Here is a 15,365-nt window from a genome sequence, read left to right as displayed (position 1 = left end):
TGCTAAGCAATTTGGAGGTCTTATCTTTAGTAGAGTGTCTCTTGCCTCTTTCAGTGGCAAGTCTGAGATATGTCACTATTGTTGAAATCTAAAACTCTTAATATGGAAGCCAGAAATACTCGCGTCTCAACTCAGTTCCATTAAGAATCATATTAGTAATCATTTCTGTTATGGAAGGATTAACCACTCTATATTGAAACCTGACCTTTTATTTATGTTATTACTTTGTAGTTATTATATAGCCAGTGACTAGCCAGCAGTAATCTATCTGGCATTTTGAATTACCTATGAAAGGTTACCTACATACTCCATATAGTATATTGTTTAACTTTTGTCTTTTTCATGTGTGATATGTTGGCACAATATAGGATGCCCGAGGCAACTTCTGCAGAAACTAAACGCTCAAAGAGAAAACGCTGTGAAGTCTGGGGAGAAAATCCCAATCCCAATGACTGGAGGCGAGTGGATGGCTGGCCAGTTGGGCTGAAAAATGTTGGCAATACGTGTTGGTTTAGTGCTGTTATTCAGGTATGATATTTTTAAAGAGATAACTGTGTCCTCTGGAAACAATTTTGTAATTTATTAAACAGAAATGTTAGAAACATAGCTTTAAAAAAAAATGGAAACAGATAAATAAAACTGGAAAGTTTTTCCTGTGGCTTTATTGTGTTTTGGTTGCTTTCTTGGGTTTTGGACATAGGTGTTCTGGTGTCTAGATTGGACAGTACTGAAAACAAAATCTGTGGTTGTAAAGAAGCTGAGGAGGTGTTTGGGGTCAGCATGTAGTGCGTATGCCATGGGACAGCAGAGCAAGCGTGAATAAGGAGAAATCGGTTGCTGGGAGGCTCCCAGAAACCACCAGGCAGGAAGGAAATGATGGCGGCCTGGAATAGAGGCGCGGTGTAAGCCGCGGAAGGAGAGGAGTGGAAGCATTCTAGAGGCTCTTAGGAGGTCAGGGCTATAGGATTTGGTAAGTGACTGGGTAGGGATGTATGCAGGACGGGACTGAGAAGGACTCCAAGCTTGAGGTTCCAGACCAGTGGCATTTGACAGGGAGGAGGGATAATGTGCGTGTGTGTTAGAAATAGGTTTCAGTTCAGTTTTATCCATGCTGATGTGAGGGTCCACAGGGAGGGACCGTGTCGGCGGTTATCTGTGTGAATCTGTCTTTGAGCAAAAAGATTTGAGCTACAGATACAATTCCTGGAATCAGTAGCTTATAGATGGCAATAAAGCCAGGCTTTCCTGTGAATTCCCCCAGGAGAGTGTTGCCTCTTACACTGAACACGGCCACAGTGCAGCGCTTGACCCTGCCCTGCGAGCTTGTCACCAACCCAGCTGCTCAGCCAAAAAGTGGAATCCTCTGTTTCCACACATAAAATTCACAGGTTCACTCAGCTTACTCTGTGCCTGGCACTGTTTTGGCACAGGAGAAACAGCAGCAGATAAAACAAGGCCCTTAATCCCATGGAGTGTGCTTTGGAAAGAGGGGGACAGACAGGTGGTGGTACGTGCTATGAAGACGAATGAATGAGGACAACAGAGGGAAGAGGTGCTGTTTGTATAGGGAGCTTAGGTGTGGCCTTTCTGCTAAGGTGGGCATCTGGTCAGAGGCCTGAATTGGGCAAGGGAATGAGCTGTGTCATTCCATGAAGAACATTTCATATAGTTACATAAGGAACACTGCAGACAGAGGGAACAGCAGGTACAAAGACTCCAGTGCAGGAGCTTACAAAGTTGAGGAAGAGAAAGAAGGCTAGGACTGAGTGAGGCAAGAGGGGGAGCAGACGGCCATGAGGGCAGAGGTAGTGGAGGTGTGGGGAGAGCTTGGCCATGGGGGCAGAGGTAGTAGAGGTAGGGGGAGAGCTTGGGGTCATGAGACGGATTTAGGAAGTACGTGAGGAGGGGAGGTACTGGAAGATTTGGAGCAGACAAGTGCTGTGATCCTGCTTCCATTTCAGGATCGCTGGCCTCCGTGTGGAGAATACGTGTAGGAAGGTCATGTGGAATGAGGGACAACAGTCAGTTCTTTGCTTTCGAGAGAGATGGAGACCCCTCCCTGGATTCACTTTCCTCCTGAGAGGGATGGTGGAAAGGGCTAGCAGGTGGAGGCCCTGGCCGAGTGGGGGTTCTGGGAGAGCATGGGGGGGACCTAGAGCGGGTAGGGAGGGCTTGGCCTTCAACAGCAGAGGGGCAAGAGAGTCTCGGGAGAGGACAAGGAAGAAACGACGGCTACAAATTCAAGTTGAAGTAGTTCCTCATAGCCATTTTTTCCTCCGAAATAAGCAGCCATTTTCTGAGACAGAATGGAAAAGTGACAGAGATGGATTTTCAAAGGAGCAAAAGTTTAAAATGGTCATTGTAAACAGCAGGAAACCAGTTGGCAGCAGAATACTATAGTAGAGTTTCTAAAAATGTGAAGGTCAGTGCCTTCTTAGTGCAGTAGGCAGTGCATTAATCTCATAAAAATGTGAAGGTTGTGGTGCAGCGGAAACGAATCCAACTAGGAACCATGAGGTTGTGGGTTCGATCCCTGGCCCTGCTCAATGGGTTAAGGACCCGGCATTGTCATGAGCTGTGGTGTAGGTCGCAGACACAGCTCAGATCCTGTGTTGCTGTGGCTGTGGTGTAGGCTGGCAGCTGTAGCTCCGATTGGACCCCTAGCCTGGGAACCTCCATTTGCCACAGATGTGGCCCTAAAAAGCAAAAAAAAAAAAAAAAAAAAGTGAAGGTCTCCTTGAGGGTGTTGACCTTAAATGTAGGGTGGCATTGCTGTGTCTTGTTTTATCAGGGATTTTTCTTTTAGCAGTGCTTGGAAATGCTTAGGTGTAAAATTAAATTCATTTAAGTTGGAGGATTTTCTGGGTATGACGAAAGGACAGAAGGGCTGTTTGAGAATTTAATGAAGGCTGGTTAGAGACCATGGACTCAGAGCTGGCAAGAGGGAGAAATGAAGACAGGAAGGCGCCAATGGCTGGGAAGACAGGAAGGAGGTCCGTTTGCTTGGGTTTCTGATGTTGTCAAAGCACAGGTGTCCTGTGGTTAATGGAACAAAGAAGCCAAAGGACAGACAGCTTAATGATTCATAAGGGGGTTTTTCTGAGTTGTGACCTGAGAATTGGCAGCTGTTCAGGTATTGGCCCATCCTGGGTGTGGGTGTAGAGATGAGGTTGAGGAACAGGTCACGAGAGGTAAGGTGCTCAGGAAGCCAGGCGGTCCCTGGACTGAAGGAACGTACCTGCGTTCCCTCAGCCAAAATGAATTGGATGCCTGCTGTATACTTAGCATTGTTCTAAGCCCTTGACATCTAGGAGCAGACCAAACCAGGACAGAGCTTCGCCCTTAGGGATTTAGATTCTTGTGAGGCAAGACAGACAAAGCATAATGAATAGGAAATAATAAATCGTTGAAACAAGAATCAGTAAGTTGTTGAAAAACTAACCAGTTAACTAAATCAGTCAGTTTATATAGTATGTTAAATGGTGGTCAGTGTGATAGAGGAAAGCGGGATAAGGGAGAGTGGACTGGCCGCAGGAGGGCGGGAGCAGGTTCCAGCATAAACTGAGATTTGGGCTCGGGAGGGGGTGAGATTGGAGCACACGCCCAATACGCCGCAGGTGAGCGGGGAGCCAGGCAGCTGTGCGGGGAGAACGTTCCACGTAGAGGACAGCACAGAGCCCCAGCCCCAAGGTGGGAGTGAGCTTGGCATGTTCACTGGACATCAGAGTCCTGAGTGGCTGGAATGCTGGGAGCAGAGGCGAGGGTCCCTCGCATGAGGTCAGAGAGGTAACTGGGCTTGTTCTGAGTGAAGTGGGGAGTCACTGAGGGTTCTGAGCAGAGGAGTAACGGACTGACCCGAATTCTAAAAGGCTCTTTCTGGCTACTGTGAGGAGAGCAGAATGGAGAGTACTGGAAGCTGCTGCAGTTGTCCCTGAGGGGAGGTGGTGGCTGGGACCAGGCTGCTAGCCATCAGTGGAATCTTGATTTATTCTGAAAACAGAGCTAACAGGATGTCCCATGGACTGGATGTTGACCGAAGTCACCTAGTGAGGGTGGCAGGACTTGGGATAGTCAGTAGAGCTCTCTTGAGAGTCTTCAGTGAATCAGGACTGTATTTGGGTCATATTAGAACGACAGTTAGAAGGGCCTGAGCAGAGAGTGAACTGGCACAGGGGATGTTCTGGAGGCAGAAGACCCTGTGCTCTGATCCAGGTGAGCAGTGATGGGGGAGTTTGATCAGAGCGGGTCGTGGGACAGATGGAGAGGAGGTAGTTACAAATAAGATATCACCCCCAGAGGCAGAGTTCCAGGGGCTTCTCACTTACTGGATGTGAGTGGTTAAGAAAGGGAAAGGAGTCGAAGATGATTCTGAAGTTGTAGATGTTGATGCCTGGAGGAGGAGGAGGAGGAGGTACCTCGTGACACAGAGACTACGGGAATACAAGCAGATGTCAGAGGATCAATTGGATATTGGATTGGGGAAATGTGGGTAATATTAGCTCATGCTCTGGTCGTTTTTAAGAGTAACAGCATCTTTGGGGGAAGCCAGATTTTGGCGAAGGTGAGGAAGCGGAGTGAAGGGACTTGAAAGCGTAAAGGCATTTTTCTTTCTCAGGGTGGAACGGAAGTCCTGGAAAATGTTAGGGGGTAGTCAGCAGGGTAGGGATGAAACCTGGAGGAAGAAAGATGTGCTTGGTAGAGAGGGCAGATAGGGAGAGAGGAGAGCGGGCTGTGTTTGGAGCTGAGCATCCCAGCCCTGGCTCCAGACAGAACTTTGATATCACAGCCCAACCTGACTTTAGTTCCCAGTCCAGGTGTGCACTCCTCCTGTTGGCTGAATCCCAGTAGGGCTTGTGATGGAGTGAGGGAGGTCAGAGGCCTATTGGCTACCCAGGATGCTGCTTCAAGAGTTCTAATCTGGGGAGTTCCATTGTTGCTTGGTGGGTTAAGGATCTGGTGTTGCTGCAAGCTGTGGTGTAGGCCTGCAGCTGCAACTCTGATGCTACCCCTAGCCTGGGAACTTACATTTGCTGTGGGTACGGCCATAAAAAGGAAAACAAACAAAAAAGAGTTCCAGTTTGTGGGCTGGAGGGTTTTTTATTTGAGGGGTGTGTTGGGGTGAGGAGTTACATTCATACAAGAAATTTTTTTTTTTTTTTTTGGCCATCCGTGGCATATGGAGTTCCCTGGCCAGGGATTAGATCCGAGCCTCAGTTGCTACCTAAGCCACAGCTGTGACAATGCCAGATCCTTAACCCACTGTGCTGGGTGAGGATCAAACCTGCATCTCAGTGCTCCAGAGACGTCACTGATCCCATCGCACCACAGCGGGAACTGCACAAGAGATTTTTTTTTAGAAAACTTTAACTTTCAAAAGATAATCATAGTTGGAAAATGTATGATTTATAAGCAAAAAAAGGAATTCTTCCCCAATTCTGCCCACTAGATATCTGGTGTAAAAAATTTCTTAAAGTAGGAGTTCCCATCGTGGCGCAGTAGGGACGAATCTGACTAGGAAACATGAGGTTGTGGGTTCAATTCCTGGCCTTGTTCAGTGGGTTAAGGATCCAGTGTTGCCGTGAGCTGTAGTGTAGACTGGCAGCTGTAGCTCCAGTTGAACCCCTAGCCTGGGAACCTCCATATGCCGCAAGTGTGACCCTAGAAAGCCCCCCCCCCAAAAAAACCTTAAAATATAATTCTTTTTTTTTTTTTTTGGTCTTTTTAGGGCCGTACCCATGACATATGGAGGTTCCCAGGCTAGGGGTCTAATCAGAGCTACAGCTGCCAGCCTACACCACAGCCACAGCAACATCAGATCCTTAACCCACTGAGCGAGGCCAGCCTTATGGTTCCTAGTCTGATAAGTTTCCGATGTGCCCCGATGGAAACTCCTAAAATACAATTCTTATGACAAAGAACGGTGAATAGTAAACACCGATCTGCTCACACCCAACTTCAGAAAGAAATGATTCCGATCCCTGTACTATTAGGTTCCCCTTCCCCACAGATGCAGCCACACGTGTATCTATCTCTGAGCAGTCTGCCATGTTTTATATATAACTAAACTTCATGTAAACAATATCACACTCTTTATTCTTCTGCGCCTTTTCCTCACGAAGAATATGTATCCATGTTGATGGATGTAGCTCTTCATGATGCGTTTTCACTACTGTGTAGTAGTCCACTTTATGAAAACATTTTTTTACAGTATTTTAATGACTATATGAACATCTGTTATACAGATGTACTATAGTTTATTTAATCTTTTCTTGTTGTTAGCCTTTCAGTTGTTTCCAGTTTTTCCCTTAAAAGGGCTAACATTCTTTAGGCTAAATTTTTATATGTAGCCATTATTATTTCTTTAGACAGAATTACTAAGTTGACAGTTAAACATACTTTTAAGGTAATTTTTTTTTTTTTTTGCTGCAGTTATTTTGACAGAAACGCTGTTAATTCATATCTTTTTTTTCAGTCTCTCTTTCAGTTGCCTGAATTCCGCAGACTCGTCCTCGGCTATAGTCGACCACAGAACGCACTTGAAAACTGTCCAAGTCACGCGGTAAATTGGTGCTGAGGAATCTTCCCTGTTGTTCAGTCCCTGGTATCCCAACGGCCTTTACATTTTGGTTAAAGCTGGTCCCTGTGATGCTCTTTGGCTTGTGCAACATTGATTTTCCTTTTCAAATGGCTCGTTTTCTTTCTTTGTGACAAGAAATAAGGGTTTCCAAAAATGTAAAGTTAAGCAGGAATAAAATCAGATAAACAGTTCCAAGAAAGTGGTGAGTCACCCTGACAGCCTCAGCTTTTCTGCCTCTGGGAGGAGAACGGGGAGAGTCAGGAGGCCTGCTTGGTCTGCACCTCCTTCCAGCTCCTTGCGCCCCTCGCACTAGCGTTGCAGCGTGGATGACCCGATGCCGCAGGCCTGCTGGGCCTTCTTCGAAGAGACTTCCATCCATTCTTGCTGGAGGATGTGGTCTCCTGCCAAGATCTCTAGCTCTTCCCAGGATTTGACCTTCACAGGAGGGAGGCCAGTGGCTCTAGAAAATCATCACTTTGCCTCTTTCTGTAGTGTTCTCTGTTTCTCCATAGATGTTCTTGAGTTTAGGGCAGTCCCTTCACAGACCTTCCCCAAAACAAAGTTTGAGACCTGACTCCAATCTGGATCTCTGTAAACAGAAATCAGGGAGGGATCACTGACAGCTTTTCTCTTTATGCGTTCCCACTTTCCAAGCACGAGGTTGTAAGAGTGCACACATCGCTCTCTTTCCTGCAGGAAAAGAGAAATATCGTGTTTATGCAGGAGCTTCAGTACTTGTTTGCTCTGATGATAGGATCAAATCGCAAGTTCGTAGACCCCTCAGCAGCCCTGGACCTCTTAAAGGGAGCGTTCCGATCACCTGAGGAACAGCAGGTACAGGAAGTCTTAATCCTCGTTTTGCCTCAACTTTGGAGTTTGAGATGATGCCTTGTTAATAGTACTGTGATGGTGCTTTGTTCTAATTGTGTCATATGCTGTGAACACGATTAAACAGGACTCTGGGTGCCTCCTTTTGCCCTTTAGAGTGAGTGCTGAAGGCAGAAACAGGTGGTAAAAAGAACATGTGTGTCTGTGTCTGTGTCTCTCATGTGCGGGGAGGGGGGTTGCTGGCGGTTCTAAAGGAAGGAAGAAAAAAATGGTAGAAAGAATATAATTTTCCAGGGACTGTCGAAGTAGAAGGGAGGAGATTGGAAAATAACCTCAGTGAATCATGGCAAAGGGTCATGGAGAAAAGGAGAGTCCATCCTTCGTCTGCACCTTTGTCTTGGGATGGCCCAGATAGAAATTCTATTTTAAAACTAGCTAAACCTGAGTTCAGTGACTTTTCTGAACAATCTTTCTCTTCTAGACTCTAGTTTGTTGCTTTTTCCAACCTCCGATTAAAATCAAAGCTGTCACTCTTAGAGAAACTTCTTCCTCATAGAATTCCTTTTTTTCTCCATTTGTCTAGAGGTCCTCCAGTTCTACAGAATTCTCAGAACATTTTATGAAAGTTTGCTTTCTCCTTTCAGATCTCATATTGTTCTAGAGGAGTACAGTCTGGTCTTTGGATCTTTTTTTAAAGGTCTCCCTGGAAGATTTTATTTGTTAGTTCATTACAAATAGATGTGGCCGGAAGGGGTAGCTTTCCAGTTTCCTCCTAGGCAGAGGTGGCCTAAGGCCTTCTGCATTATCTGCAGTAGCCGGCTTCCAGTGCTCCTTGGATCTTCATGATATTTGGCCCTGACAAAGAAATCCTTTCATAGTAATAGATAGAATCTTAATCATTGGTGGGGTAAGGGCAGATTTTCATTTCCCTAAGTATAGTGTTGGGTCTAACTCTTACATGATTTGTGCCTCTCTTGTAGCAAGATGTGAGTGAATTCACACACAAGCTCCTGGATTGGCTAGAGGACGCATTCCAGCTAGCCGTTAATGTTAAGTGAGTGTTGAGGATTTGCTCGTACCTCCTTCTGGTTCAGTGAGAATTATGATAGGGGGGATATAATTCTTCTTATGTAGTAATTACCAATTTTTACCAAACCCCATGGGGTAACTACGCATATTTGTCTTATTTATACCCCTCTAAGGCTATAGATAACCATATGAGCCTACAACTTTTAAGTAAAGGGGCCATAACTATTAAGTTGGTTAAAGTCATAACCTGTGCTGTAAAAGGTGCTAAAAAATGAAATCAGTCCTTGATGTGAAAATGGTGGTATAATATGGATATATTGGATTTAATTATTTTGGTCACTTACAGAAATGAAATTCAGGGCAAAGAATATAAATATCCCTTGCCGAATACAGAGCCAGAGAGATTAGTTTCCTAAAATTTTTTTTGAACTCTAGATAGAAGTGCACATACAGCTGTGCAAATAGTACCTTATACGATTAATAATAAATTAAGATGGGCTTATAGAAATAAACTTTTCATTTCATTTGTCTTGTGTAAAACTGCATAAGAGGGTTCATTCTTACTTTTATACGACTTCTATACTTTGTATATTTCTGTCACTCGATATGAACGTATATATTGACTGTATAGACCTATACGTATTTGCATGTGTGACTCCCCTATTAGACTTTCAGCTCTGTAAGGCCAGGGATCATGCCTTTTGTCTTGATCTCTCCAGAATTTAGCACAGTTCCAGGCATACACTTGTTTAATGAGTATTTGAGCTGATCCAATCTGTTATTTATTTTAGACCATATCTGGCCCTTTGGAGATTGATGAAAATGTATTATTTTTGCTTTTGAATGGTGGTTGGGTTTAGTGTATTGTTTATCTGATCCAAATGATACAGAATTGTTTCCTTGTCTTAAAAGTAGCAATCCCAGGAACAAATCTGAAAATCCAATGGTGCAGCTATTCTATGGTACCTTCCTCACTGAAGGGGTTCGTGAAGGTACGTTCTCTGCTCTACATGTTAATTCTAGACCTGTGACCACATCTGTGTTACTGCGAAAAGGCTTGAGTGTCAGACAAATGTAGGTCCAAATACTGGTTCTGCCTCTTAGTATTGTGTGTGATCATGGACAAACAACGTGAGGTCATGGATCCTCAGTTTCTTCCTCTGTAAAATGGGCACGGTGTTTGTCTTTGAACTGTGTGATATTTGCCCAGCTCAAATCTAGTATTATTGTCAGCCAGATACTGATGTTAACAGTTTTCTCCATGTCATGTCTTCCAGCATGGTTTCTAACCTCAAGGTGTCATTGAGTGAGACTGCCAAAAATGTTGTTACTATAGGCGCCTCTCTAAGCTGCATGTTGGACACATGGCCAGTCGTGTCCATCTAACCCCTGTTTTTCCACCCCTCTGATAGCCTTCCTAAAACGATCTGATGCCATTGTCACTGCAAATAAACAGCATTTCTTAATATCAGATAACTAGTCAAGTGTTCACCTATCCAATTTGTTTAATAATATTATAGGTATATAAGTAGATAATTTTATGTGTGTAAAAATAAATACACTTCCCCATATATATTTTTTGACAGTTTTAATCAGGACCCAAATGTGGTTCATTTGTGATTGGTTAATATATCTTTTAAGTTCTTTTCGGAATCTGCAGACTATCTATTCCTTCATTCTTTCATCTTTGAAATGTAGTTTTTAAGAAATTAGGTTGTTTGTTCTCTTATATTCTCTATAGTCTAAAATTTTGCTGCTTCCATAACTGATAGAGTTTAACATGTTCTTTCTCTTTTTGTAAATTGGTAATTGGATCTAGTTTGACCAGATTCAGATAAGGCTTTTTTCTTTTTTCTTTCTTTTTAGGACCACACCCATGGCATATGGAGGTTCCCAGCCTAGGGGTCAAATTGGAGCTCCAGCTGCCAGCCTACGCCACAGCTATAGCAACTCCAGGTCCGAGCTGCCTCTGTGACCTATACCACAGCTTGCGGCAACGCCAAATCCTTAACCCACTGAGAGAGCCCAGGGGTCGAACCCGCATCCTCGCAGACACTATATTGAGTTCTTAACCCCGAGCCACAATGGGAACTTCCAGATAAGGCTTTTTAATTAGTCAAGACTAATTTACAGGTTGTCAGACAGTTTTTGATCAGGAGGCATACAATGTCTGATAGTCTTTTCTTTTTGTGATGTTAGCAGTTGTTAATGATCTGTGCCTGGATCCACTGGTTCATTAGAGGAGCCATAAAGGCTAAGTATACTTCAACCAGTTCTCAGCAAGTTGCTGAATTAACTTGTCTCTGTGATTCCAGGAAAAAGCTTAGGATAGCAGTGTGATGTCTTTTTAAAAAAGCAATCTGTTGCTTTGTCTAGGAAAGCCATTTTGTAACAACGAGACCTTCGGCCAGTACCCCCTTCAGGTAAATGGTTATCGCAACTTAGACGAATGTTTGGAAGGGGCCATGGTGGAGGGTGACCTTGAGACACTTCCTTCCGATCATTCAGTGAAGTATGGACAAGAGGTGAGCTGGATATTCTTGTTTGCTTTGCCAGTGATACAGCCAGCTAAGTAGGCTGGACTGAGTTTTAGGGCAAACTGTTTTCACATCATGTGTTAAATAACTTTACACTTAACAGAACTTGGACTAGTCTGAAGTTTCTCATGAGTTGATAAGAGTAGTGAGTCTTAGTGTTTAATAAATTCTTGTATGAATTTGAGTTCAACCTATAAAGGTCCTGCTTCTGATGTTTTAAGTATGATCAAGTTTCTCTCTTTTTGCTGAAGCCTACCTATACTTGATTAGTGAGAACCCCCTGCCTCCATATTTTTGGGAAGTAAAAATATAGTGATTAACTCCTATGGTATGTCATTTAGAATATTTTCCCTAGGATAGTATTTACTGTTGCTTTAATTTTTTTTATTTTTTAATTTATTTTATTTTTTGTCATTTTGGGGCTGCACCCACAGCACATGGAGGTTCCCAGGCTAGGGGTCCAGTCAGAGCTACAGCTCCCGACCTGCACCACACCCATAGCAATGCAGGACCTGAGCCGTGTCTGTGACCTACCCCACAGCTCACGGCAACACCAGATCCTTAACCCACTGAACAGGGCCAGGGATCGAACCCCTGTCCTCATGTATACTAGTCAGGTTTGTTAACCGCTGATCCACGATGGGCACTCCTAAATTTTTTAAAATTTAAGATTCATTTATTTATTTTTGTGGGTTACAAAGAGGGAAGTTACAGGGAGAGAAAAGTAATTAACATCTTAAAGTTATATTAAGAATTATTGAGTTAATCCATTAGCAGCAACATGGATGCAACTAGAGATTCTCATACTAAGTGAAGTAAGTCACAAAGAGAAAGACAAATACCATATGATACCACTTATATGTGGAATCTAAAATATGGCACAAATGAACCTTATCTACAGAACAGAAACACACTCATAGACATAGAGAACAGACTTGTGGTTGCCAAGGGGAAAGTGGGAGGGAGTGGGATGGACAGGGAGTTTGGGGTTGGTAGATGCAAACTGTTACATTTAGAATGGCTAAGCACTGAGGTCCTGCTGTACAGCACAGGGAACTATATCCAGTCTCTTGGGATAGACCATGATGGAAGATAATATAAGAAAAAGGATATATATATGTATGACTGAGTCACTTTGCTATACAGTGGAAATTGGCACAATATTAATAATCAACTAGACTTTAATTTTAAAAAATTTGTGAGTTACATTGTAGCACAATTGCCAGCACCACACAGCGTGGATTGTTCTCCTTTCATCATTTGTGTGTGTGTGTGTGTGTGTGTGTAATTCTTTTTCTTCTTCTTTTTTTTAATGGCCACACCTGTGGCATATGGAAGTTTATGGGCTAGGAATTGAACTCCTTGAGCTGCAGCCATGGCAACACCGGATACTTTAACCCACTGTGCCAGGCTGGGGATCGAACCTGTGTCTCCACAGCAACCTGAACCATTGCAGTTGGATTTTTAACCCACTATGCCATAGTGGGAACTCCTTTATCATATGTATTTTGAAACAGAATTGTGCCTTAAATGAGTCCAACTCAGTAATTACTTTATGAGGAAGAAAATCTTTCTGGAATTAAATAGGGAACCTAACATGAGCCTTGTCAAAATGCATTAGGCGTAGAGCAGTGTTGGAACTGGGAGGGAGCTTTTCAAGGAAAGTATTAATTCCTGGTTGGGGGGCAGCATAACGTCTCTACCATCTGTGCAGAGCTGATGATGCTCTTAGAAAACAGAAGGAATGTTCGTTAGACCTTTGGAGACCTTTATTCATGAATGGGACCTCTCTGTTAAAGAGAGAGAGAGAAGAAAATAATGCCTTTTTGGATTTATCCCCGAGGTGGTCAGGCAGGCCATCTGGATTCACCTCATGCCGACAAGGGTGCATAGAAGGAATGCAGCTATGCGCGCCTTTGGTAAAGGGAACATTATTATAAAGCTGTTCATAAGACCTCTGGTGTACAGGTGAATTGAACAAAAGTGCCTTTCCTTATCTGTGATCAGTAACCATTGAGATCTTTTTTTTATAACTCAGTGCTTTCTTTTCTTAAAACTCTAGGTAATATTATAGGTTGATTTGACTAAGTTTTTTAATGAGATCTGTAAATTCTTGAAATTCAGGGATTTTCTCAAACTTGAGAACTCATTATGAGGCTATTTCAAGTTTCTCTTTCAGAAATAAAGGGGATTTAAATTTTGGTTGATAGACTGTAAATAAATAGTATAAGAAATATATACTATTTAGTCTTTTTAGTCAGTTTCTAATTATTTGGTTAGGTTAGGCTAGCCATTTTCTTCAGGATTTAAATTTCTTGAATACTGATGATCTGATGAATAGTGTATAGGTTCTTTGGTTCTTTTTTCTTTTTTTCCATTTTTTAAAAAAATTTTTTTTTTTTTTTTTTTTTTTTTTTTTTTGTCTTTTTGCTATTTCTTTGGGCCGCTCCCACGGCATATGGAGGTTCCCAGGCTAGGAGTCGAATCGGAGCTGTAGCCACCGGCCTACGCCAGAGCCACAGCAACGCGGGATCCGAGCCGCGTCTGCAACCTACACCACAGCTCACGGCAACACCGGATCGTTAACCCACTGAGCAAGGGCAGGGACCGAACCCGCAACCTCATGGTTCCTAGTCGGATTCGTTAACCACTGCGCCACGACGGGAACTCCAAAAAAAATTTTTATGGCTGCACTTGCAGCATATGGAAGTTCCTAGACCAGGGGCTGAATCCAAGTTGTAGCTGCAACCTATGCCACAGCTGTGGCAACACTGGATCCTTTAACCCACTGTATTGGGCTGGAGATCAAACCTGCACCTCCGCAGTAACCCAAGCCACTGTAGTCTTTTTTTTTTTTTTTTTTGTCTTTTTGTCTTTTTTTAGGGCTGCAGCTGAGGCATTTGGAAATTCCCAGGCTAGGTGTCAAATCGAAGCTCTATCTGCCAGCCGACATCAGAGACACGTCTGCAATCTTCACCACAGCTTATGGCAACGATGCATCCTTAACCCACTGATCGAGGCCGGGGTTTGAACCTGCAATCTCATGGTTCCTAGTCAGATTTGTTTCTGCTGAGCCATGACAGGAACTCCTGTAGTCAGATTTTTAACCCACTACGCATGGCAGGAACTTCGTGTGTAGATTCTTCGTGCAGTTTACATATTTAAGGGTCATTATTTCTGAGGATGATACATGAGTTAAAATGTTATTCATTGGCTCGTAAATTTGGAGTCTTGAGGGCTGTTTAACCATATTCTCTAAGGAGGCATGATTCTAAGTGGTCATTGTACTATTGGGGATTTAAAAAAACAAAACAAAACTCTAATGTGAGTTTGATTTAAATGTAAATTCTATACCAAAAGAAAAAAGTCTCATGGGGGGATAGTTTAGGTCTGGCTATTGCTATTTCCAAAAACTAACTTTTCTCTCCCGCATTTTTACCCCTGACACAGCGTTGGTTTACAAAGCTACCTCCAGTGTTGACTTTTGAACTCTCAAGATTTGAGTTTAATCAGTCCCTTGGTCAGCCAGAGAAAATTCACAATAAGCTGGAATTTCCTCAGATCATTTATATGGACAGGTGAGTACTGTGTTGATTGTCTTCTTGATGTGCTGCAGCAGTAGGAGTGACTAAATATATTGTACATAGAACTCACCTGGAGGTCTTGATGATACGCAGATTTGGATGCAGTAGATCTAGGTTGGGGCCTAAGATTTGCAACTCTAAGAAGCTCTTAGGATGGATGATGCTATTGATGTTTCTGATCTCTGGACAACAATTGGAGTAGCTAGGCCTTAGGTGAAAGCTCTCTTGCCTCCAGTGATAAACAGTATCTGGAGTAGCTGCGCTGTATTTCTTTTTCATCTAAATATTATTTGTATTTTTGTGGGGGAAAAATCCTAGACAAACTTGTAGAATTTGATCTCTTTAAAGTCTGTTTTATTAACATGTAGTTTACATATAAAGAAATGTTACCATTTCTAGGTGTACAGCCAATGGGTTTTGACCACTGTATTCAGCTAATGTAGACACCATCACGGTCAAGAGGTAGAACGTTTCCATCCCTCAGAAGGTCCCCTCCTGCCCCTTTGCAGTCAGGCCCTTTCCCTGACCCTCAGACAATACTTACTTGTTTTTAGCCCCGTAGTTTTGTCATTTCTTGAGGTCATAATTAGGGACATGAATATTCAGCGTGAACCCTGTTGTGGCTGTTTTCTTTCACTTAGAATAATGTTTTTGAAATTCATCCACGTTACATGTATCAGTGATTTCCTGCTTAATATTATTGAGTAGTAATACATTGTAGGGATGCCCCACAATATTTTTTCCATTAACTAGTGATGGATATTTCAGATGTATTCCGTTTTAGGCAGTTATGAATAAAGCTACTATGAG

The 15,365-nt window shown here is 43.1% G+C and overlaps 1 protein-coding gene across 22 annotated transcripts in view; it reads left to right on the top strand.

Moving 5' to 3' along the window:
- The window catches only part of USP28 (ubiquitin specific peptidase 28), a 63,485-nt gene that overhangs the window by 26,856 nt on the left and 21,264 nt on the right, over positions 1-15,365 (top strand). For 14 of the 22 annotated variants that reach the window (XM_021062862.1, XM_021062856.1, XM_021062850.1 and 11 more), the window contains 7 exons: positions 369-528; positions 6,473-6,559; positions 7,274-7,411; positions 8,386-8,459; positions 9,347-9,426; positions 10,811-10,959; positions 14,422-14,549. In XM_021062862.1, the coding sequence (XP_020918521.1) occupies positions 369-528; positions 6,473-6,559; positions 7,274-7,411; positions 8,386-8,459; positions 9,347-9,426; positions 10,811-10,959; positions 14,422-14,549 (816 nt within the window). The remainder of the gene's footprint in view (positions 1-368; positions 529-6,472; positions 6,560-7,273; positions 7,412-8,385; positions 8,460-9,346; positions 9,427-10,810; positions 10,960-14,421; positions 14,550-15,365) is intronic. The other 8 variants (XM_021062863.1, XM_021062857.1, XM_021062851.1 and 5 more) reach the window with 1 other exon arrangement.

The sequence above is a fragment of the Sus scrofa genome, chromosome 9 (assembly GCF_000003025.6).
Source record: "Sus scrofa isolate TJ Tabasco breed Duroc chromosome 9, Sscrofa11.1, whole genome shotgun sequence".
Classification (NCBI taxonomy): domain Eukaryota; kingdom Metazoa; phylum Chordata; class Mammalia; order Artiodactyla; family Suidae; genus Sus; species Sus scrofa.
Note: the sequence above shows the minus strand (reverse complement) of the source record. Positions and strands in the feature narration are given on the sequence as shown.